Here is a 25,120-nt window from a genome sequence, read left to right as displayed (position 1 = left end):
CTTTTTCAAGTCCGTGTTTGCCGACTGCATTCAGGCTTAGGGGACAGCCATCATCTTGAGGACAGTTCTTTCTTAATACAAGGGAGGCAGCAACAAAGTTCTGAGTCCCAAGGTCCTGAAGTCAGCAATGGGCCCCAAACTCTCTGCTCGACTTGACATGCTACCTGTTGCCTCTGTGAGCGCGAGGGAGAGATGGATGTGGTAGAGAAGCGCCAGGGGCAGTGAAGCTTTGCTGACTCTCGCTGTGAGACCCTCAACCTCTCTGGCCTCTAAAGAATCTCTCTTGGCTACTTCGCAAAGCTGTTGAGATAAATAAGATAATTTTTGTGAAAACATCCTGTAAATCATAAAATGCTATTTTGTATGTTTATCATTACTTTAGATTACTTTGGATGCTCCTGAGCACCCAAGGACAAAGAATTTCCTCACCAAAATGTGAACCAGTTTAAAGAATGAGCTTCCCATGTTGAAAAACCATACCAAGGGAGCACCTTTCAGGGCTTCTTTCTTCCAAATCCACCCCTCCTCGTTTGGTTACCGCACACACCCGCACTGCAAATTTATACAGCAGAAACATTCTCATTTGAAGGGATATTGTTGTTCTTAAAGGAGTCGGTGGAGGGAGATGGTGACCACAGGCTAATTTGGGTAATAATGAGCCTTGATTTCATGAAACGTCAAAGTCACATGACAGAAATTCACATGCCTGTTTGCCATGAAAACATTTATTTCGAGAATAAAGACCTGGGTCATCAAAATGATCCCCACTCTGTAAATGTTATAAATATATATATATATACACATATAAATTCTGTGCAAATAAAAAACTCAAACATGGATTATTTATGAACGAGCAGCTGACAAGACTGTTACAGGAAGAATTTACTGAGCTTCTGAACCAGATAATTCTAAAAATTGTTTTCTAATCTGATAGCCATGTAAATTACTGTTAATTATGGTTTAATATTATTTAGGCACCACCTAAATTTTGTTTGCATTTGCAATAAAGTAGAATTAGAGCGGGGCCACTCCTGCAGTTTATAATGCCCTAAGTGTCCTGTATAATCAACATGTAATGTACATATGTGCCTGTTATAGAGAACATGGAATTTAATTATTTAATTTTAAAGGATTGCAAATTTTAGTGATGGTTGTATCTTTGGTTTTATGAGATTATTAGTTACATCTGTGATTTATTGGAGGCTGATGCTTTGAAGGTACTGGGGTCCCTCAATCTAATTTGTCTCTCTGGAAAACACCCTTGAGTTTATGTTGATCTGCTCTTGATACGGTTCCCAGGAATGCATTCTGGGAGAAACAGGAATTAACATAGTCTTGCTTTTGTAATAGATAAATTCTCTCTATTTATTGATAAATATTTGATAAATTCCACATCTGTTTATGTATTCTGTACATGTTTATATAAATTACATATTGAGGGAAATCTTAAGTCTCAAAGTTAATAACTGAATTTTGAAACACAATAAAATGCCAAAGTCAATCCCATGCCTCAGTTTTGTGGAGCTTCTCTGTCACTTTGGTAGCCCAGCCCATCTCTTAGATGCTTTGGTGTTTGAAGCTGGAGAATTTCCTGTTTCCAGCATCAGGTTCTCCAAAAGGTGAAGCCAGAAGCCTAGGACCCTTAAATAATGTGCTTCTACCTGTCTGCCTGCCTGTGACCTTGGTTAGGGCCTCGTGCCCTAGGACAGATACCTCTGAGATGGCCATCCCAAGAGCAGAGGATAGAGAAGGTTCCGGCCCAGCCGCTCTCAGGGCACACACATTCGAGTCATCTGGACAGTTGTATATCCAGAGGTCTTGGATTGAGATAATTAAGCGTTTGCTTCCTGACCAAAACCTTTTTTGGTGTCATGAATCATCCAAGAGTCCAGAGTTCAGCTCCCTTACCCTGGAACCCCCGGGAGGTTAGGCCTAGAGTAGGTGTTTGTGAAATCCAGGCTCAATCTCTTCTGAGTGTGGGGCAGTGGAAAGATGCCATCAGCATTCAGGGCACGGTACTCATCTCAACCCTTCTGTTTCATCCGTGGAGCCCCCATCATCTCACATATAAAATGCAGGGGCGGGGGACAAGAATTAGGTTTTCAAATCAAAATCCTTTCTTCATACACAAATTTCCTGGGAACCCCATTGCCCATAAGTCAAAGTAGGATGGGGAACAGGTAGATTTGGATTCCCCATCTCTGCTCATTAATATTATAATATAATAATGACTATGTAATAATTATATTATAATGTTACAATGTAATATATTAGCCATTCTAATACAATAATTATATTCCCGGATAGAGCCTTCTTTATAGCCTAAAACCCTAAGCAGCTGGGCCGAGGTTTTTCTTCTTCTTTTTTTTTAATTTTATTTATTTATTTCAGAGAGAGAGAATGAGTGCACAAGCATGAGGCAGGGATGAGGGGGGCAGAGGGAGAAGCAGAATCCCCGCTGAGCAGGAAGCCCAATGCGGGGCTTGATCCCAGGACCCTGGGATCATGACGTGAGCCAAAGGGGGACGCTTAACCAACTGAGTCACCCAGGTGCCCCTGGGCTGGGCTTTTTCTTCTAAAATCTCTGATGGTGCTTGGTTCCCCCTCTCCTTAGTTTTTATAAAGCGTTCATGGGACTCCTATGAACTATTTCTCCAGGTAATTTGTCTCAGAATCACGCCTGTCCACTTACTTTCAAAACTTCTTCCTCCATACAGAAAATGCCCCATTGCCTGAAACGTCTTTCCTAAAATGAACATCTGAGACCCCACCCCTGTGAAGCATCCACTGTGCCCAGGGGAAGAATGAACCTCAGAAACCTGATTGACTTAGCCTTGGGCCCCTGTCCCCTTCCTCGCTTTCCTTCCAGATTGTCTTTCTTCACTTTGGAGCCAGCCAAAGTGAAGAAAGTCTCTGGACCCATGCAAGGAAGAGGAACTGCCGTTGATGAAGTACTCACTGTGTTTTACGTGGTTACTATGTGTTCTATGGATTAATTCTGTCAATGGCGCTACAGTCTTTAGAGAAACGGAAAATTCTCAAAAACCTACTATGTGCCAGAGGTCTGTTGCCAGAGTCCCATTAATAAATACCACAGATGATGTGTCTGCTGTCCCTTCGGGAACCAGAAAATAAACAAGGGGACGAAAGTACACAAATTAGACAAGTTCAGATACTCACCAGTGCCATAAAGAACATAAAAAGTACAGAGGGGACACACTGTGTTCCTTATCTGGAGCAGTCAGGGAGAGCTTTAAGGAGGTCAGCCCTGTGACGGGGGACAAGTATGCTAATGAGGAGTCAGTCATGTGTTGGTTAGGAGGAGTATGATGTCAGGTGAAGGGAACAGTGCATGCGAAGACTCTGGGACAGAAATGAGCTTGGCGTGTGTGGCTGGCGCTCAGTGAATGCGGGGAACGTGATAGGAGATGGGGTCAGATGAGGACGTGAAAGCTGATAGCGATTGAGTAGATTAAGATGTTATTTGTCAGTTACTTACTAGGGGCTGGCATGGTGGGAAGCATTTTATAGGAGACCCCGGGGGATACGTGTCATTTCCCCGCTGCATGGATGAAGAAACAGAGCTGGGAGGTTAACCCAAAATTTCCTAAAGGATGCAGAGATTACCGGGAGCTAGAAATGGGGCCCAGTCCCTGCCCAGGCTAGCCTTTCTCCCCCGTATCCCTTGTTGAGGGAGCCTGACCCACAAGAGGCCTATTCTCTTCAGCAGCAAGCACCGTCCCTGAAACCGAAGAATCCTTCTCCCATACACCTTTTCCCTTTTGCCTCCGTCTTTCTCCATGGAGTGCTCGCTGTCCAAAGAAAGAAAGATGCATTTATACAGTGGCTCTTCATTGCTTTTAAATAAGCTAATTCCAAATACCATCTAATTAGAAGTAAAAACCAATTCTTGGCCAGCCAGAAAGTGGTTTCCTATGAAAACTATTCATTGTATCAGAAGTAAGAGGAAATTCAATCTGGTTATATGAGACTGATGCACTGCCTACCGCGCTAAGGAGGCACCTTCCGTCTGGTTGTATAATCAGATTTTTTTTTCTCCTGCATTTCCTTATCTCCATGGTTCCTGACATCATCCTTCTACAACTAATGTTATCTTCCTCTGGACTGGGTGTTCAGCTCTGAAACCCGACTTGGAGCATGCTGTTTCCCTAATCAGAACCCCATAAAGATTCTCCACTGCCTACCAGATGCTGGGCTCCACATTGTTTTCCTAAGCCTCCTGTCTAGTTTTATCTCCTCCAGTCCTTCCTCTGCATCCCTGCAAAGCAGACGGTACATTGTGTGTTAACCTCTGTATCTCACGGTCCCGCTGTCGGCTCCGCTCTTCTTTCCTCTGGGCCCACGGCCCCCCAGCGTGGTCCCTCTCAGAGGACACCTTCTACTTGAAGTCTTTTCCAGCCTCCAGAACAGCATGAGGCTTTTGACCTATTCCAACCCCCAAAGCACTTGATTTGTTCTTCTCCGGGTGCTTTTTCCCTGTGGTTCATTAATTATGTACATTCTGAGCTTCCCTACAAGAGCTTGAGCTCCTGGAGGACAGTGGCCAAGTCTTACGGGTCATTTTTTTGGTTCTCTCACCCATCACAGGTTTTTATGCCCTGGAGCTGTCCGATAAATTCATTGAATTTGCTCCTTTGGAAGAATTTGGAGCTTTTCACTGTCGGCAGATTCCGCACTGCACCCTCCAAATCTGGCCGGGGCTCTGGTGTGTCTCCACCCACTGCAAAGCCTGCAGCCTTCTGATAAGAGAATTTTCCTGTGACTGTCTTGAATAAAATCAAGATGCTTATCATATTTCTTGAAAGGAGCAAAAGGATTAGGGCCTTAAAATATCATTGTTTCCCTGGTTTATGCAGGGTTTCCTTTTTCTCTTTTGGTTCCTGTCTGTCTCTTGTAAAAAGAAGTGAAGCTTAAGGTTTTGTATTTGCCGAACGCAGTGGGGGATCAGACCGAGGTTGCTCCAGGCGTGTGACCTACTAGGGAGCACTGGCCACCATTTCACCAAGAGTGAGGTTTCTTGAGACAGCACAGAGCACAGAGGAACTGATGGCTGGGCCAGATTGTGGGTGTGGGTTGGCCAAGGTGAAATTGCTCAGGCTAAGGTGTAGTGCGGCGAGCTCAAGAGATAGCAAATCTGTGTCCTCCGCCCTCAGTTTTCTTTTCTTTTTTTTTTTTTTTTAAGATTTTGTTTATTTATTTGACAGATCACAAGTAGGTAGAGAGACAGGCAGAGAGAGAGGAGAGGAAGCAGGCTCCCCGCTGAGAAGAGAGCCCAATGCGGGGCTCAATCCCAGGACCCCAGGACCATGACCCAAGCTGAAGACAGAGGCTCCAACCCACTGAGCCACCCAGGCACCCCCGCCCTCAGTTTTCTAACTAACTTGCTACATGACTGGCTCGGTGCGGGTCCCTGCTCCTTTCCCGCTTAAGTTTTGAGAAACGTTGGGCTTTGACATTAGGTAGACTTGGGTTTAAATTCAGTCTTTACTAAGCTGAGTGGTGTGTGACTTTGGACGAGTTCCTGACTATCTGAGCCTCTTTTTTCCCTCACACAGAGAAAATGACGGTGTCTCCCCCAGTGTTGTCATGAGCCCCTGAGCCCGGGGAAGGTGCAGGCTCATAAACAGTGCAGCGTAGGCGTGCAGGAAGTACTCACGGAGGGGCAGCTGCTACCATTTTTACTCTGGATCTCGCGAAATTTGAAATTCCAAAGCCACATGGAGAGTCCTATAGGAAGCGTGTTGAGACACCGGGGGCAGGGCAGTGGTGAGAGGGGCGGGTGTTGGTTGTGGCTGTGTCAGTCACGTGGCCTGGAAACAGGCAGGCTGTGACTCCTGTGCAGGTGGAGACAGAAGCAGGTTGCAGAATCGGAGAAGTACAACGTGACGAGCAGGGACAGGAGCCCGAGTTGTCACCCAGTCGCCTTATTACAGAACACCGAAATGTCTCTTTGTTTGCTCCAGTTCATGAAGTTCCTAAGCCATAGTCACGCTCTACCTGCCGAGAGGTAAAGGGACTCCACTTTTTGAGCCCCTAAGACATGGCGGTGCTTCTGCAGCCCTTTCCGTAACTTATTAACGTTCCAAAAAAAAGGATTGGCTGGATTGAATCTTGGTTTTCCAGCTTGCCAGCTTGTTTGGGCAAGGGAATTCACCTCTCTGAGCTCCGGTTTCTTCAGGAGTAAAAGAGGCATCAAGGTTACCTAATTTATGAGATTGTATAATTTAAATCAAACTACGTGTATGTTAGCAATTAGAACACCCCCAGGCAGATAATTGGTAAAATTATTATTATTATTGTGTTCATGGTTATTTTATCTGATAAACCCTATTTTGTGGACAAATAAAATGAGGCCCAAAGACACTGAGCTCCTTAACCAAGGTCATACAAATAATAATGAGCCGAGCCAGGACACAAACCTAGATTTGCCTGTCTTGAGGATCATTGCTTTACTTTCCTGCCTGTGTAGAAGGGAGGAGACAGAAGCAAGGCCATCGGATTTGAAGAGACACTCCCTCCGAAATTAGAAGACATTTTATAACATGTGTGAGTAACATGTAGCCTGGATGGATAGTCTTTTAAATTGGTCTGGAGCCTTGGATGAAAGGTCAGACATTATCTGTGTTTTTAAAAAAAAAAAACGTGGTTGAGACCAGATAATTTAATTTCAGTTGAGTCCTTCTCAGGATTGAATGACATGAGGGGGTTACGTCATTTCATTCCAGCCCCTGTTCCCTGAGTTAGCATGGTAATCATTCGTATATGGTCTTCTGGTCAACAGGGTCCAAATGGGGACCCATATTCCATTGTTCAAGGATGAAGTTCTTGGCCAGAGTACACACTGTCCCCCTCTTCACCCCACATTCTTCCTCCAAAGCCATTGATAAAGCAATGTGTCTTTATCATCCTCAGGAACTTGTCCCGAGCCTGTGAGTCATCCATTACTAAGGCTTTGTGGAAAGGAAGTGGAGCAAGGGCTTTCTAATTTCAAGTGAAAAGTCTCTGGCTAGTTGAGCCACGGCACCATTTCTGATGGGACTTCTTGTCCCAGCCAGCCAGAGAGTGGGCAGTTGGTCAAGGGGATGTGAGTCAATGGAAGGAACCAGGAAAGAGTATTCTTATCGGGGCCACCCTTATTACTGCATCTCCTCTCCTCAACCCAGAGCCTTCTGGAAACATTGAGCTTATAAAAGTAAAAGGCCAAAGTCATTCCAGAATTCTGTCTCATCTAATAGTAGCCCTCTCAGTGGAGAGCAGTCTCTATTTATTTTCTAATTTCCTGGCATTTATTTGCTATTCAAACCTTCCAATTGCGGTTGATGGTTTCACTTGCCATAGGCTGTGTGATGGAAAAAAAAAACATGGACTCTGATGTCCCCTTGAATTCTGCTGCCCGCTGAGTGGCTTTTGGCAAGCCACTTCCCCGCTGAGCCTCAAATCCCTCACGAAACAAGTGTCCTAGCCTATTTCACAGATACCAAATACTTTTTATTCACTTGACAAAAAGATTTATGTGCTTCCAGAGGAGAGAGAAATAAATGAATGTTGTTAGCTGGCATTTGATGGCTTCCATGTTGATAGGTGGGAAAAGATATGGTCCCCCAAACTAGAAAGCCGGGCAAGAAGTGCTAAGTTGAGTGAGGTTAAGAAACAATATGCTAAAATGTATAGGATTGGGCAACAAATGCCAACTATCATCATCATCTTTACTACCGTCATCATCATTACTATTCCAGTACTCTTGGTGGGAAGTCATTCCTGATTTCTTGACCATCTCTGCCTCCTACATTCAGTTTCCAAATTCTCTTCCTTTGAAAGGTCTTTTATCTCATTGTTGCTTTTTTGTTTCATTGCCAGTTGTCAGGGCTCATTCCCCATTCCATCATACCAGACAACGACACTGTTTTCCAATTCTTTTTCCTTTACGTCTGTCTAGGTTAATGTATTTTTAAAATTATATGCAGGCACACAACAACTAACAAAAATAAAAAATAAAGTAACGCCCCCCAATTTTCCATTTGCTGAAAATTTTCCTTATTCAACAATGCTCCTGAGAAACTTCAGGTGGTTCCCAGTAGCTCATCAATATGTCATCCGTGCCCAGAACACAATCCCACTCTAACTGTCAGGTCATTTATGTGGCCGTTCCCAGCTCTGCTGCAGCCCACTTGGGTTTTTCTCCCATCACATGCTAGTTAAAGCCAAGTCCCAGTTCATGGGCGACCCTGTCTGTGGAGCCTAATCCAGCCCACCCCGGTCTCAGTCCACAGGACCTAATTCCCTGGGGCTACAACTATAGTCCCCGAGGAAGGATGCTCTCAGGCCCGCACACAAAACAAACCTCCAAACCAGGCATCTCAGCACAAAACTACCATCAGCAACAAACAACATCGACTAAAAATGTCCTCTAATTGACCAAGACCGACCAGGGCATAGAGACGGTCGGCACATAGAGACAGTGTCCTTGAGATAGTATCTCAAGAGATATAATAAGAAACAACCTTATTAATCACCCTAGGAATGTAAGGAGTAATTGCTATCTATTTCATTAGTATCCTGAACTTCATTCAGATAGACTTTTATAAAACACCTGCTGTTTAATACAATTCTGCTAGGCCCTAATAATGGGGAGAAAAGCCTCAGGGCTTGTCATGGTGGTCTCGGGGGGGGGCCCATCTTGGGGAGAAATAGAAAGCAGAGGAGACTGTCTTGCTGGGTGGTGGGTCTGCTTTACCCTGAGTGCCTCTCGCTGTAGCCAGCCCGGACTGGGGATTAACCCTCCCACTGGATGTGCAGACCCACACACAAGGGCCAGTGGGGAACTGGTTAGTTGCTTGGGGGAGGACCCCATGTGGGTATCTCGAGGGCTTAAGGAAGCATCATACTGACAGGGCCATCTGCAAAACCCAATACTTACTACACACCAGAAAATTTCATCTTTCCCTTCTCCTCATCACGTGAAAATTACACGGCAAAAAATGTATTACAGTTCTTACATTTTGGGCCCAATAAAACTCTTTGAGAGCCAGAAAAAATCTCTGGCCTTTCCCCTAAAGATCTGAACATAGGCACAGATTGTCAGATACATGTCCAAGAAGCTCATTTATTCTCTGAAATAGAAACTCAAGGTCAAATGAAAACCCCTGCTTTCATAGGAGGCCGTGTCTGTGGATATGACAATATTGATTTGATGACGTCACAGAGTCTTTTCTCCTGCCAGGCCTCAGGTTGGTGGGATATTTATTTCAAAGCCGTAAATATGGCCTCCAGTGCCACCGTTGTCTGTCGAGTGATTTGTCGTAAAGAACATATTTCTTCTCGTAACATCTTTCTTTCCCCCCAGATAGCTCTGTGGCAATTATCTCATAAAATGCTACATATTCCCCCTGAGCTAGATGGTGGAATGTGTCATTGCCTTCGTGTTCTGACTCCAACACAAGGTCTAGAAGAGTCTGAGCAAACGGCTGAGTGAATCACTGAATGAACTCCGAATTATTTCACTCGGTGGCGATGTGTGTGTCGGGCATGGTCCTCTGCTCTGGGTCTGCCAAATCTCAGACTTCTGGCTTGTTCCTAAGTCTGTTCCAAGAGGAAAAAGCCTGTTCTCTTTGGAAATTGACTGGGTTGAATCCAGCATCCCTAACTCAGTGAGAATACCTTCCATTTTCAAAGCACCCATGAAGGCTGTTGACAGTTTCTGGAAGGACACAGACTGGATTCGAATCTTAACATCAGGAACTTAACCACTTAAGGTTTGGTTTTTTTATTTGTAAAAGTAAAATTCTTTCTAGAGCAAACGTCAACAAACTACTATGGGCCGCGTCTAACCATCGGCCTGTTTCTTATCACCCTTGAGCTAAGAGTGGTTTTCACTTTTGCAAAGGGTATAAAAACAAGCAAAAAATCAACAACATAAAACCGAACAGAAAAAGAACAAGCGAAATAGGAGAAGAAGGGTATGCAACAGAGACTGTATGAGGATGATAGGACCTCCGTGCCTGAGGAAGTCAGCCCTATAATAGTACGATGACCTAAAGTACTTCCATCTAGCCCTGTAGAGGAAAAGTTTACAACTCCTGCTCTAGAATCAGGATGTCTGTTTGATTCCCTGTGGCCTCTTCCCAGCAGCACAATCTTGAGCAGATTAGCCAACTTCTGTCTCTAACTTTCCTCCGATGTCGGGAAGCAGTGATAATAACACTTACTGCTCATGATGTATGGCTTACACATGAAGCTGAGACTGGAGGCTGGTCTAAGGTAAACACTGAAGAAATGTTAGCATTGCTATTAAAATCATTATGGCCATCATGACCAACTCTTCCAAAGGTGTTTGCAAGTATTAACTGAGACAGCATCTCTTGAGCACCTAGTACGGTGCCCTTCTCACAGAAGGTACTAGTAAATGTCAGCTACCCTCGTTACTACAGTTTCCATGACCACCTACATCATCCTACCAGAAGCTCCCAACAACCCAGCAGTTGGTGTCACCATCCCCCACTAATAACTAAGGAACTGAACCGAGGGAAGCGAAGGGCTAGACGCTGAGCCAGGAAGAGGGAGAATAAGGGTAAGTGTAGATTTTGCATTCTGGACCAGCATGTCCTCTCTCCACACCATGCTGCCTCTCCCATAAAACATCTGAGGATCTGTTGTTTGTTAGTTTTCTCCAAATGATATACTTTGAGTCCTGGGAGCCTGACAAGACAGGCAAACATGACTGTGTTCTTCCCTGGCAAGGCTCTGCAGACAGGAAGCTGGGATAATTGGATTCCAGCCATTTGATCTTAGGATCGCATATGTAACCAGCCAACCTCGGATGACCAAGCCTAATGGAAAAAGCCCTGAGCAAACAAACACAACCCCCCTTTAGGACCTCATTGTTTATTCTGCTGAGAGTGAAATTCATCAAGAGCGCCAGCACCCACCCTCCCAAAACTTCCATTCAGGACAGAGTTGGCTTCAGGATGTGCCAGACTTCAGTCTGCCACTAGCGACCAGCCGAGCTACCTGCCACGGGGAAGCGTGAGAGGGGAAATCAGCACGTTTTTGACAACAGAGCTGGTGTGGTCAGATGCAATCTGTGGTCAGATTGTATTGTATTTGGTTCTGGCCAAAAGCCAAAACACATCTGAGCAAAGCGCTTCCTGGGAGTGATGTATAGCAGGTTGTTAAGATCAGAGTGGTAGATATCGTGAGAGTGAGCTCATGACTAGAAATAGGGAATGTCTCCAAGTTTGCTCATGGAAGGGTCCCTGTCATTTCTGACCAACGTGAGCTGTAATTCCGCATTAGCTCAGGTTCTCGTTAAGGCTGTAGATGCAAACAGACTCCGTTGCTGGGCGGTGTGGAAGGTTGTGCTCCCTGAGGCTATCTTTGCAGAACTCGTGAAAATGACCCGTAAGGAGCTTCAGCATTGCCCCTGATGCATAGGGCAGAAGAAAAGGAAGGGTACTTTGCAGAAGGGGCGTTGCCCTGCTAGGGACAGCTGATGACCTGCATCTCCCTGGTGGTCAGCTTTGCTTTAGAAACAGTGTGTGACTTGTTCTCCCCACCCATTGTCTGGGAGACACAGAACCGTCGGTCTGAGCAGCAGGAGGACAAGACAACCTCCCTGCCCAGGGAAGGCAGCCCTGTGGGTCTCTGTGTTAAGCCTGATGAAGTCTTCTCATATGAGCCTATGGCAATGATGTCGGGATAGTAACACAATATTTGTGAATAAGGCACTTTTAAGTAAGCGTTCCTCTAAGAGTGGCAGGAGTGGAGCTGTATCAGAGAAGCCAGGGACCTCAGAATGTCCAAGCAGGTTTCAGGAGCTCTCTGGGGTGTTTCCAAGCACTCCAAGCCATTATTCCAGGATCCCAGCTCCCGGCCAGGCCCGTCTCTCTGTCTACCACTGAGCTTTGTCCGCTTTGTTTTGAGCTTCGTTGACACCTGCTGCCAGACAGCTGGCTAACCGCTGCCCAATCCCTGGCCAGTCACATCCCCTCTGAAGAGCAGCCAAGGTAGCTCCCCTCGTGCGGCTTGATGGGTCTGTCCTGAGCTCCCAGCAGAGGTCGTGTCTGGACTGAACATGCTTCAGAAAGGTAAGCCTGCCCAGGGAGCATGGTCTCGTGTGATCATTTAAAGTCTCCCCCACTGTCTGGGCAGAGGAAGGGGACAAGGGACCTATTTTTTCATTCAGATCTTCACACCACCTCATGAGTATGTGGTGAGTATAAAAATAATGAACATCAAAGGGGTTTTGTAAGATCACTGTCTGCAGTACAAACGTAAGAAACAATCTCTGTAAATAAAAGCAGATCTGATTGGACGTGGTTTTAGGTGATCGCTCCAGCCGGTGATCGCTCCCGCTCCCAAACAGTGGGAGGTCCCAGGAAGACTGTCCTGTTAACCCAGCAAGGCTGACGTGGACAGGGGACAGTCGATAAGGTCTTTCAATACAAATGATAAAATTTCTGGTAATCTAAATTTTTATTTCCTATTCATAGTTTAAATTTCATCTTAACCTTCGGGGTATAAAATTAATCACATCTCCCATTTTTAACGATCAGGCAGTGCGAAAAAGTGTTAAGAATTACATTCTAGTCTAAGATTTTCACAAGAAAAATTTTTTGGTTTTTTTGTTTGTTTTTTTGGCCGGCATCTGCTATGTTCAGACATGTGTATAAACTTCCCCACACGTCGCCCTTCCAAAAGTTCATGCATTGGACTCCTTAAGGTTTATAGCCAAGAAAAACAGTATTGTGGCTTGCATTTAAAAGGAAAAAGTTCACAGGGCTCAGTCAATACGAGCTGGCACTACTCTCAGCAAACTTTCAGTTAACGACGTGTTTAAATGGCAACTCGGACCCTCAACTTTTGCTTCCTTCAACTGATTCTCTCCAGTCCTTCGTTAGCACCGTGACGTGTCTCCCAGTCTTTCACTAACAAAGCTCTCTAGGGCTTACTGTGGGAGCGTTCTGAATATTCTGTGAAATTCTTCAATTTCAACAATACACAGGCTGGTGTGAAAATGTGGGAAACTAGGAAACTTTCATTAGGCCATAAATAATCAGTTGAAGACTGATCTCAAGTTCCTCACCTCTACCCCAGAAATCACTGAACATAGCACAGGGAGTGTTAACAGAAGCAAAGCACGCTCACCCCTTATCTTCCCTAAAGGCACTTTGAGGCTGCTGGAATAGTCCTTTAGGCTAAGATCCCCTGTCCACTAACCTCTGTGTTTTCTTTCTTTTTTCTTTCTCAACTTCTGCTTGGCTCTCCCTCATCTGTGGCTGTTTTCTGTTTCAACTAAAAGCGGCTGCTCCCCTGTCTCCGGCTTCCTCCTGCTCTTCTGCAATAGACCAGTTCCTGTCTGACTCTGTAAGTCTGTCACTGTCTGTGTTCTGAGTCTGTCTGTGTCTGTCTCGTCACTTCTTCCTACACCATGTCCTTGGTCTCTGCCTGTTTTTCTGTCTTCACTGGACCCGCTTGTCCCATGGACACGTCACCTGACAGGGAGACATCACAGTTGTTGCCAGAAACCCACCACGCCCAGACTTCCTTCTGGACCTCCACTGCTATTGATCTGAAGGCTGGAGAAATATATGGTTTGGGGGCTTTCTTTCTTTTTCTATTCTTTAATTTTTAGATTTTGTTTGGGGCTTCTTCCCTGTTCTGGGAGCACAGCCTTCCCTGGGCCTCTGGGAGATGGGCCCCTGCCGGAGCTGGATTCACCCCATGAAATCATGGTCCTCAGATCTGTCATCTGTGTCATCCCAGGTCCCCATTCATCCTGTCTCTCCTCGGCTATGAGAGGTGAACTCCTTCATCTTTCCTTTTTCTCAAAGATTTATCTGTTTGTGAGAGAGAGTGCGAGCGAGTGCATGAACGCAAGTGGAGGAGGGGCCGAGGGGGAGGGAGGAAGACTCTCTAGTGACTCCTCACTGGGTGTGAGCCCAACACAAGCCTGGATCCCACAACACTGAGATCACGACCTTCGCCAGACCCAAGAGTCAGCTGCTTCACCGGCAGCATCTCCCAGGCGCACCACCCTTCATCCTTCTTAAACAAGTGACTGTGACCAAACCAGGATGAGCGCGATTTTTGATAGTATTTTATTAGCATCTTCTTTGGAAACACATTTATATCTGTGGAAGAACAGTCCAGAGATAGTACAGAATGTTCCCGTACACCTTTCACACAGCTTTCCCCAATGCTAACAATTTACACAACCATGGATAGTTGATCAAAGCTGGAAAATTAGCATTTTCCCAACACTAGCCATGGAACTACAGACTTTATTTGGATTCCCCAGTATCGAATCAGATTTTGGAGCCACTTTTTTCAAAGCTGTGGTTTTGGCTTTCCTGTATTAAGGAATCCTAGTACAGTCACAGCCTAGAGAGATGGACTGAAACATTTTTGTCTTCACCAAGTGGCCGCTGTTGGCTTCACTGGGTCAATTTCTGTCAGCTTGCTTCTGTTTCTTTGCTCTTTGCACACATCCACTGTCCTTTTGTGTGGCAGCCTGTCTGTCCAGCTCTAGCGAGCTCTGATCTGCCATGTGTGGAAGAAGAACCAAACTTTTTAGAGTTACACACAAACCCAGTGTAAATATTCTCTGAGTGGAAAACCAAGGAGGGCTAAGACAAGCCAGCACAGTTGCGATAGCTACTCTGATGATTCAGAGGCCTTCAAAAAGAACAAACAAATAAAAACCTCTCAGTCAGGTCTCTGGATAGGTAAGGTCACTGGATGCTTCACCTCTAGATAAATGAAGTGTTAGTAAAAGATTCACAGAAGCACCCACTGGCTCTCACCCTTCTGGTGATTTATTTTCTCTTGATGCCTCGGGTTTTTCCAAATTAATCTCCTAGAGATAAAAAGTCCCCTCTCTCTAACATAGCCTGTTGTTTCGTTCTCCCTCCCTGCACATTTTTGCTTTGGCTCCTTAAGATCTCCAGTACTAGTCTGCTTGGGCGGCCATAACACACTGTCATGGGTTGGGTGGCTTAACCAACATTTATTCCTCACAGGTTTGGGGGTTGGGAAGTTCTAGATCAAGGAGCCAGCAGATTCGTTTCCTGGTGAGAATCCTCTTCCTGTCCTGCAGACAGGTAACCTTCTTACTGAGTCTTCACATGGCAGAGAGAACCAGGGAGGGAGGAAGAGAGAGAGAAGGTGCTATGGTCTCTCTTCCTCTTCTTATAAGAGCACTAATCCCTTCATGGCTGCCCCACTCTCAAGACCTCACCTAAACCTAATTATCTCCCAAAGGCCCCACCTGCAAATGCCGTCCTATTGAAAGTTAGGGACATATTTGGGGTGGGATGCATTTAGTGCATAATACCTTCAATCCTCTACCAGCTGGAAAACATGGCGTTCTTCATCTTCAGACTCCCAGCTTCTCTGTCAGGGTGTTTCCATGGGAACGACCCCAGCCCATGATGTGATTTTCATGCTAAGGTAGCTTTCTCAGTCTCCTTACCATGGAGAGACTGAGAACCAAAACTACCCACAAGCAGGGCCATTTCCAAATGTGGAGGGGACCCCGCCCCCAGAAGCTATGGCATGGAACATAAAAGATGAAAAACACATCACAGAGGCAGAGATTATCTGAGCAGGACAACACACAGAGCCACGTGAGGACCAGGGACAGAAGACCTGCCAACGTCCTCTGTAATCAATATAAATGCCAAGCAATGCTAGGGAGGACTGTCTCATTCTGTAATGCATTCAGTGCTTTTCATTTCTATAGATTCCATGATATTCTGCATTCTGTGGAAGGTGTCGTGAACTCTATAGCAAGGATTAAGAAGGAATAGGTTGGGAATTACTAACAGCAAAAAGGGCTCCGGATTCTAACACGTGTGGATTTGAATCCTGGCGTTGCCCATTGAGGGCTGAATGACCTCTGGCAAGTCTAAAGCTCTTTGAGTTTCAATTTCCACATCTGTAAAATGGAAATATATAAAATAATGGTGCTGACATCATAGAGTCATTGTAAGCACTAAATGCAATATTATTTTCCAAGCACTTAGTGCAGGGTCTGGTATAGAGGGCTGAAAGATCGTTACCTCTTATAAGATAGGGACCTTCCGTTTCAGGAGTGTTAAGAGGCGAGAGATATGTCCAGTCAAACACCTGACATTAACAGATAATTTGTATTTCTACAGACACTAACTGCTGATGGATAGTTAGAAGGCTTCTGGAAGGCCTCCTGGTGGGCACTGAACTGGGTCTTTAAGGAGAGGTAGGATTTGAATGTGGCAGAATTTGGGAAGTGTCTGTAGACATGAAAGACAGGGAGCATGGACATCACATCATTCAGAACACTTTGGCCTACAAGGACAATCTGCAAAGCCTAACTAAAATTAACTTAAACAAGGAGATCATTTATCCAAGATAGAAAGTCCAGAGCTGGGTAGTTTTGGGGTTGGTTAATCCATTAAGTCAACAGCAGCATGGAGGACCCAGATGCTCTGTATCCTTTTTATCTTTCCACTCTGCCATTCTCAACCTGTTAGTTTTCATCCTGGGATGATGCTCTTATGGTCACAAAATAGCTGCAACAACTCCAAACACTGCATCCTCCTCAAAACCATAGCTATAATCAAACGCTCAAAGATAAGGCAGACTCTTCTTGCATTTGTCTTTCATTCAGGATGAAAACATTTTTCAGCAGACTCCCCTAGCAGACCATATCGGGTCCTGTCCACCAGGAGAAGATCACTGGCCAAGCCCTCAGCTGCAATGCATCGAGCACTTTTGCCTCTACTAAGAGATGTCCCCTGTCAGAAAGAAAGAAGAGAGTATGGGCACTGGCTTTAAAATACGTAATTCATAGTATCTACCACAGGCTGTAAATCCATTCATGCTTCCTGAAGAAAAACAAAGAGAGATCTATTAGAGAGATACAGAGACCTCAGGACAGGAAGTTTACTGGTCTTTCCTGGAGCTGAAATAAGGAATGGGGTGCTTTTAGGGATTGGCATTCCTCTTTCATCTCTCAGAGGCCATAATCTCGGGCCTGCTTTGTACTACACATCAACTTCAGTCTTTTCTCTTTCTGGACCACTTTTCTCTGCTTCTGTGAACACATGGGCCAAACCGGGCTCCCTCAGTCAGCCCCACCCATTCTCTGTTCAAGCAGTAAGAGCCTGATACAGTGTCTTGACGTCGTCCCCAGTCACGTCTTCTCTGGAGATGGAAGAGGAATGCTCTAGCTTTGGCCTCCCCTGGGACCAGGGAGAGCCTGCTGCCAGGGTGAGGATCATGCCTCAGACTGTGGGATACAGGGGCTGGGTGCCACAGCTGCATCTTATGGTGAAGAAGCACATTTAGGAGATTGTGCACCCTTGAAAGTATGGGGTGGGAGTGTGAGGGAAGCAGACTTAAAGGAAACCCTCCCTGTTTCGGAATAGTTATAAATACCTGTATGAAAATGGACACCTGGACCATAAATGTGGATTTTTATCCTGACTCCACTAAGCCCGGGACCCTTAGTCACCTTACAAAGGTAAGCTAGTCCAGAGTGGAACAACCAAGAAACTGAGGAGAGTAAAAACTCTGATCTGTGAGGAATGTTGTGGAACTGAAGGTGTCTCTACCGGAGAAGAGAAGGTTCTGGGTGGTTGGGGGCCTCCTCGTGAATGGCATCCACTTAGTTGCCCCGTCTAAACTCTGGCTCACTGGGGCACCCTTCATAGTGGGTCCCCATGTGCAATCCATGATGGCGTCCTTCCCATCACTCTCTGCAAGGTCCTCTTTCTCCTTTCTCTGCTACTAGCCTTGCTCATGACCTCAACTTTCCCAGACGAGGGAGCCTCCACGCCAGTTTCAGTGCCCTGACCATCCCTCCCATTTCCCACAGTGCAGTCAGTGTTCATCTCAGTCTCCATCACCTGAGGAATCAGCCCAACCTCCTTAGCCCAGCTTTTAAGATCCCCAATAATGCCACCTCACCCTCCTTTAAGCCTCATTTCCCAGCACTCTCACCTCATCATATAGGATATATTCTTAGAACTTCCACCCTTCCTCCAAAAAGCATAGCACTCTGTGCTCGGTCCTGTCTCCCTGCCTTTACCTCACTCATGCTGTGCCTCAAACGCCAAATGCCCCCATTGCCCCCATGGGTGAGGCATCAGAGGACCCTTCAAGATAAACATGTCCTGAATCTGACTTCTCAACACCCCCACTTGTCCCATCCAACATCTCTGAGCCACCTCAAGACAGCTTGAGAATTATGTGTGGCATGTGACATAATGGCTGTCCTAAGAGGCCCACATCCTAACCCCTAAATCCTAAGACATCTATCACTTTACTTGGCCAAAGGGACTTTGTAGATGTGATTGAGCTATGCATCTTGAGATGGGGAGAGTATCCTGGATTGTCCACGAGGCCCCCTGTACTCACAAGCACCCTTATGACGAGAGGCAGGAGGGTCGTCAATGGAGGGGGTGTGCCAGTGCAAGCAGAGGGCAGGGTGGGGCAGCCATAAACCAAGCCTTGCACGCAGACTTCGCAAGAGTTAAGGGCTGGGCTTCTCCTCTAGAGCCTCCAGAAAGAATGCAGCTCGACCCCTTCCTTTGACTGTAGCCCAGTGAGACCCATTTTGGACTTCTGATCCCCAGAACTGTAAGGTAATTAATTTGTGTTCTTTTAAGTCAATGAATTTGTGGCTGTTTGTACGGAAGCAATAGGAAGCTAATACATCTCCTAAATTACCTCTGGGTTCCCGCTCCAACCTCATTCCAGTCCATTCTATACACCACAGCTGGAGTGTTCTTCCAGACATGAAGTCCTCGTGCACCTGCTCTGCTCATAGCCATGGCCAGCTTTCCGTGGCTTTCAGCTGAGTGAAGTCATCCATGGTGTGCTGAGCCTCACCGCGCCTTCGTGCTCATCTTAGACTGACCCGCAGCCTGTTCGACCCTCAGAGCACCCACCCACCCCTGTGGCAGTGGTCCTTCTGCCAGCCTCCCCCTCCCCTGGCCTGCTGAACCCCTCCCTACCCTTCAGTTTTCATCTCCACTGCTTCCTGGTCCACAAGACCCTGCCGCACAGCCTCACCTGTGTCCCTGTGACATGGTCTCACGGCAAGCCCAAACATCCCGTCTCAAGACCTCTTGAGGCTGTGACTTTGCACCTGACCGTGGGTCTCCGGTGCCACACTGTGGGCTCCAGAAGGACAGAGACTGTGCGGATTTTCTTCACCACCCTCATGTCTCTGGGGCATGGCACAGTTCCTAGACCATGGTAGACACTGAAAATATGTTTGTTTGTTTGTTTTATTTGACAGAGAGATCACAAGTAGGCAGAGAGGCAGGCAGAGGGGGGCTCCCCGCTGAGCAGAGAGCCCGAGGTGGGGCTTGATCCCAGGACCCTGAGACCATGACCCGAGCTGAAGGCAGAGGCTTAACCCACTGAGCCAACATGTGCCCCTGTTTTTAAATAAGTGGCCGAATGAAAAAGGCCAAGGACTTGAAAGTCTCATTCTTCCCAACATCAAGAAAATGCCCCATGTGAGGTCTCTGTTCACAGGTTTTAGGGCTCCAGCTTCAGGAAACTCTGCCTTAGGGTTGAATCCCTTTAAACCCATGCATGTCCTATTTTAATAATTAAAACCTCTGGCAGGCACCCCATGTGAGCACCGCCGTGCCAGGGGAGTGCTGGGGTGACGTGGAATAAAGTCTAATCATTTCCTTAAAATGCCAGGCTGGGCAGGCAGAGGGGGCTATTATTATGTGACTAATTATTGCATCCAAGCTGCTCTAAGTGCGATGCTAATTGTTCAGTGAATGAATTGTAGACTCAGGTAATTACCAAACCTAATGTGGCTCCCTTCATGTTTGAGTAAATTAATGCTAAGGGGGGAAGCAACCCAGCTTGAAGGGAGCTCCCTCCCGCCTCGCCGTTGCTTGGGAAACAGCCGTGAGTTTTTTTCATCTGGACTTGAAACTGCCCAGGTTTACACCCACACATCTGGGGTCTGCGTTTCACTCCACACAGCTGCAGAATGCCAAGTAAGATCGTAAACCAAACCGAACCTAGAGGCTGTTGCCACTCTGACAGATGACAGGCTGTCTCTGGGGCTCTTTCTTTATCTGTAAACCCATCATGAAGGTTTCTTTTGGCTCTGTGATCAATTGCTAGGTGAACAAATGTCTGACCAATTACTAAAGAATGGATTTCTGCACCAAATCAGCGATCAAGAACCGGCTTCAATTTTATCTCCAATGTCAAGTCGCAACAGCGCTCATTAACGTTTATGGAGTGCTTACTACTTGGCCGTCATATTCTAATAAGCATTTTGTGTGCATTATCTCATCTAATGCTCACAACAACCCTGTGAATTGTAGTAATTCCCAGAGTTAGTGACTGTCAGAGCCAGGATTTACTCAGGCATTAAGAATTTGTATGCTTAACCATCCCACCTGTAACTACTTCTTGGACCCTAGGAAAGTCATATTTTTCTGAACCTTGGCTTCCTTAACAGTGAAGATACCAGTATCTACTCTGCTTCCAGCCCTTTGCTAAGCCCTTTAGAGATGGTAATTTTATCATCACAAAGAAGCTGTAAGGTAGGCGGAACTGATCTCCTTGACCAGCTCACACAACCAGCAGATGGTCATGTCAGGGCTTGAAGGCTGTTTTGTTTCAGGGTTGGTTAATCCATTAAGTGTGCTTCCTTTTCCCCACTGGTCCTCAAACTGGGGATGTGTAAGATCCCCATGAATATAATTACAGACTGCTGGAGGTCCATGTGTCCTACTTGCAGAGACAAAACCTAAAGCTTGCCACTGTCAGTGGGACATCAGGGTGAACCTCATGTAAGTGTGGGATCTGAATTCCCAAGGCAGTGTAGGTTCATAATGTGGCTGTCCTGATGACCCCTGGATCTGCTTCAATACCCATACACTATGAAAGTGAAAACATGAAGTTAAAGATCTGTATCTCATGGAGACTTGGGAATGTACACCCAAGCCCAGAGAGTACCTCTTCGGGCCAGACTCCATTGCAGACACACAGCCGCTCATTCGGTCCCACCACTGAAGTCTCAGACTGGTTCCTCCATCCTGTGCGTACTACCCGCCACACCACGGTGAGGACCCTCCCCACACACGTGTTGTAACTAGAAAGCATGTCCTTCTGCCGACTCCCATTTCTCAAAAGGCTGCTGTCCTTAAGCTGTGCTCTGGGTAAAGGGAACCTCCACTTGCAATATCCACTCCAGTTCCACATCTCTTCTCTAGTCATTCCCGAACTATCTGTTCAAGGGCACATGAGAAGCAGATGCTTAGGAGAGATAGAGGAAAGGCTGCTGGAGAGACGTGCCTATACCCCGTAAAAGCACATTTTCTAATGTGATCACGTGTATCAGTTTTCATTTTCAACCAGAACACCCTCTTCACATGAACTTGGTGTGGGAGGGGTGCCCTTGATGGCCTGTGAAAGTTACTTGCCACAAACAGGGTAAAGGGTTAAGAGTTTTGAGGTCAGGCATCACGGACACTGTGGACTTCTCTCAATTGCTTTGCTTCTCTGAGTCTCGGTTTTCTCGTCTATAAAATGGGTTTAAGTATTGTAGGTACCACTTAGAGTTGAGAAGAGTAAATGATACAAATGAAACAATGTATGTGATTATGGAAAATGGTGCCTGGAGCCCAGCTTACTTTCTCAGTCCCTCGAGTTGTGTCTGAGGCAACTACTGCTTCCAGGGCTGAGAGGACAAGACAGCAAACAGATGGAACAGAAAATTAGAGGAGGGATCCCACACAGCAGAGACAGAGACCTCTGAAGAGGAGGCCCTGGCCAGCTGGCGGTGCCATCCTTCAGGGGCTGCCGTGAAGCTGCTTATACAAGAGTTAGACTGCGAACTGGACTCAGCTGTGGGGTTGAAGAAGACTGGCTGGGATGGTACCCGTCAGAGGAGCAAGGCCCTGTGCCTTCTCCCAGGCGTCCATCCTCCTGCAGCGCCCCCTGGTGGAGAAGCCCAGTTGGAGCCCCATACGAAGCTTATACTCGGTTTGCAGCATCCTTACAAAGTCAAGCGTAGAGGAGTGGTTTTGGGGCTGAGCGTTAATGACTCAGTAGCTGAAACACTGATTTCCCTGAGGTCTTCAGTCACATACCTCCCCGGGACACCTTACCTAGTCATCCTCATTAGAAGTGCATGATCCTCCTCTCTAGAGCCATTTCCACTCGAGTCTTCTCAACGCTAGTCTAGCGGGTGCTAGCAGGTGGTTTTTCAAGTCCCATCCCCCATCTCCCCCACCCAGCCTCAAGCCCAGCGGCAGCTGCAGTGGACAGTTCTCTGAGAGCTCAGACTCGTGTCTGTCACCTTGTCTCTGTTCCTCAGCTAACATCTGCTTTCTGCCAGCTCAGAGGACTTCTTATTTGAGATCAGGGTTTCTCAGCTGTGGCTCTGTGGACATTTGGGACAAGGTAACTCTCTGTTGTGGGACACTGTGCTGTGTGTTGCACAATGTCTAGCAGCACCTTGGTCTCCACCCACTAGATGCCCTTGCATAAAGGCCATGACAACCAAAGATGTCTCCTAATTGTCCCTGTTGAGACCCACTGTTCTAAGTCCAGACCTGGTCCAAGGGTTGTGTGAGAACATGGGTATTGGCATCAGATAGAGTTTGGTTGACTTTTTCTTCACCTATTACCTTTATTCTCTTGGGCAAGTCACTGAAGCTCTGTGTCACTTTGTTCAACTGCAAAATATAATACTATCTTCCGTTGTGAAGATTAAATAAGGTGACACTGGAGAAGTTTGTGTACGGTACCTGGTAAATACCAATCAGTCACTAGAAGTCAGCAATAATTCATTATAATTCAAAGCAAAGCATTAATGTAATTCATGAGAAGCCATGGCCAAGTGGATTGTCAGCCTATGATGCCAAAAAACTGGCATGTGTTTCTTTGCTCTACTGAATGGGCTTGACATTGGCCTGAGGGAAGTGAGCGGTGGTCGTGCTCCGAAACTCTGTAGAAATTTCATAAGAATAACTGCCAGATGCTGGAATCTGGGTTACTGATGATAAGACCCACTTGCTATTGAGATTGATTTAAAGGCACTTAATATACGAGTGCAGCTGTGTGATGCTGCAGACAAATAATACACACTTGTCAAGTAGTAAATTTCACGGTGATGCTTGGAGTCAACAGGCTGTTTGATCATCTAATTGATTTACTTTCCCAAATGTCACCAAAAGGAATCAAAGAAACAAATACAGTTACTGTGTCTCTCAGACTCTGAGTGCTTTACGAATCTCAGCACTTTGATATTACTGAATTCAGAACCCTCCCTGGTGGAGGAAACTTAGCTTGCAACTTGGATTCAGTTCTGGGGACTTCCCTCTTGATGTCCCCCCATGCGCGGCCCCACCTCGCCATGCTCTCAGAAGCATGCATGGAAGAAAGGAAGTCAACAGTAGTGGGTGGGAACACTCTCTTGGGGGCATTTGAAGGATGCCTGTTGAATTCTCATGCTTTCTTGCCTTCCTCCCTAGGTACACAGTTCTGCATAGTGGACACCACCAGGAACTTGAGAAACTGCCCATACACAATGACCCAGAATCCTTGGAATCATGCTTCTGATTGAGAACATGGCTCATGATTAAGCCATTCATTCCCATTCGTGTCTGCATGAACAGGACACCCTGGTATCTCTCCTGACCCTCATCACCACCCGTGAGGCACAAGGCAATGGGGCCAAGGGCCCAGGGAAGGTACATGGAGCACAGTGTGGGAGAGGACCCAAGGCCAGAATATGGAGAATCTTGGAGTTGAGAAGGGACTTCAGGCATCCCCAGATCCAGCCTCCCATCCAGTGCAGGAGTAGCATCTTCCATAGCATCCCTGGAAGTCTGGTCAGTCTCTGCTTGCACACCTCCAGGTATAGGAGCTCACTACCTCCTACTGCAGTTCCTTCTATTGTAGGGAAGTTTTAATTGTAAGAAAGTTTTTCCCTTTCTTGGGACACAGTCCTATCGCTGCTCCATCTTGCATCGAGGCCAATGCAGTTAGCTCCCTATCCCCTTTGAGAGCCCCTAGATATTGGGAGACGCTGATCTGCCATCTACGCACACTTTTAAGTCTTTTCTCCATTCTGGCCACCTCCTGGACATACTTTGGTGGGTGAATTAATCAAGGCTTTTGTAATGAAATCAAGTTGATACCAATGCCAAGATGTCTGTCCAGAAGCACAAAAGAGCTGACAAGTGAAACGTCAGTATTTTCTGGTTGATAGATATGAACATTTCTCTTTTTTCTAGGGGATAGTTCTGGAAACTGCTCAGGTTTTGATTTTGGATCCATTATCCAAAGGCATCTTTACTGTTCGTCTAATTTCTCTATGTGTTTAAAGATGACATTTTTCTCATCGGCATACCGGGTTTGAGGTCACGTGGAATGAATCTTGATCCACTTTCCTTCCATGACATGGGAAAAGGAACGGCACCATTACTGAGAACACTGCCAAAGGATGGTCTTTGGCAAGGAAATGAAGTTGCTCCAATAAGACACATTTCAGGGCCTTTCTGGGCCCTGTGCCAAGGCAGTGTTTGGCACAGGGCAGGCATTTTGCTCACTGGGGCAAAGACATAATCACAGACCACTACTTTCTGGGGAAAATTCACTGGCCCCCTGCCTGTGAAGCTGCTGGGGCGCCATTTTTCTGCATCTTTTTAAGCATCTCACTTCCTCCAAGCTCCTTAGGAGATGCCGCCTTGATCTCGAAGCTAGCAGCAAATCATTTCGTCTTGGGGTGAATTATCTCCCCAGGTTGAAACTCTTGAGGGCAGATTTTTTCTGGTAGCCTTTCTTTTGACTGCTGATAAAAATGCTATTGCGAAGATGGATTGCTGGTCCTTAGGGACCCAGCCCAGCGAAAAGGCAATGTGGGTGCTGGGTGGTGGGGGAGGTTATGAAATATAGATGGGCCCAAAGTTTCTAGCCTCACCAGTTCTCCTTGCCCTTGTGTTTGATCTGTTGACCCCACTTTCCTTCCTAAGTCATCCCAGAAGCCACAATTGCCTCCTTATCACCTATTTTATCTGTGGAAGGAGAACCCACTGGCTCTCCCCCTTCTCTCTGTCCTCAGAAATAA

The 25,120-nt window shown here is 46.3% G+C and overlaps 1 protein-coding gene across 1 annotated transcript in view; it reads left to right on the top strand.

The window, feature by feature from the left end:
- Positions 1 to 23,998, top strand: part of HTR4 (5-hydroxytryptamine receptor 4) — a 168,141-nt gene extending 144,143 nt beyond the window's left edge. Inside the window, exon 7 of the mRNA XM_032851486.1 lies at positions 23,523 to 23,998. Coding sequence (XP_032707377.1) covers positions 23,523 to 23,610 — 88 coding nt within the window. The 3' untranslated portion in view covers positions 23,611 to 23,998. The remainder of the gene's footprint in view (positions 1 to 23,522) is intronic.
- The last annotated feature ends 1,122 nt before the right edge of the window (positions 23,999 to 25,120 follow it).

Source organism: Lontra canadensis, unplaced genomic scaffold, assembly GCF_010015895.1.
Source record: "Lontra canadensis isolate GAN:19392208 unplaced genomic scaffold, GSC_riverotter_1.0 scaffold5, whole genome shotgun sequence".
NCBI lineage: Eukaryota > Metazoa > Chordata > Mammalia > Carnivora > Mustelidae > Lontra > Lontra canadensis.
Note: the sequence above shows the minus strand (reverse complement) of the source record. Positions and strands in the feature narration are given on the sequence as shown.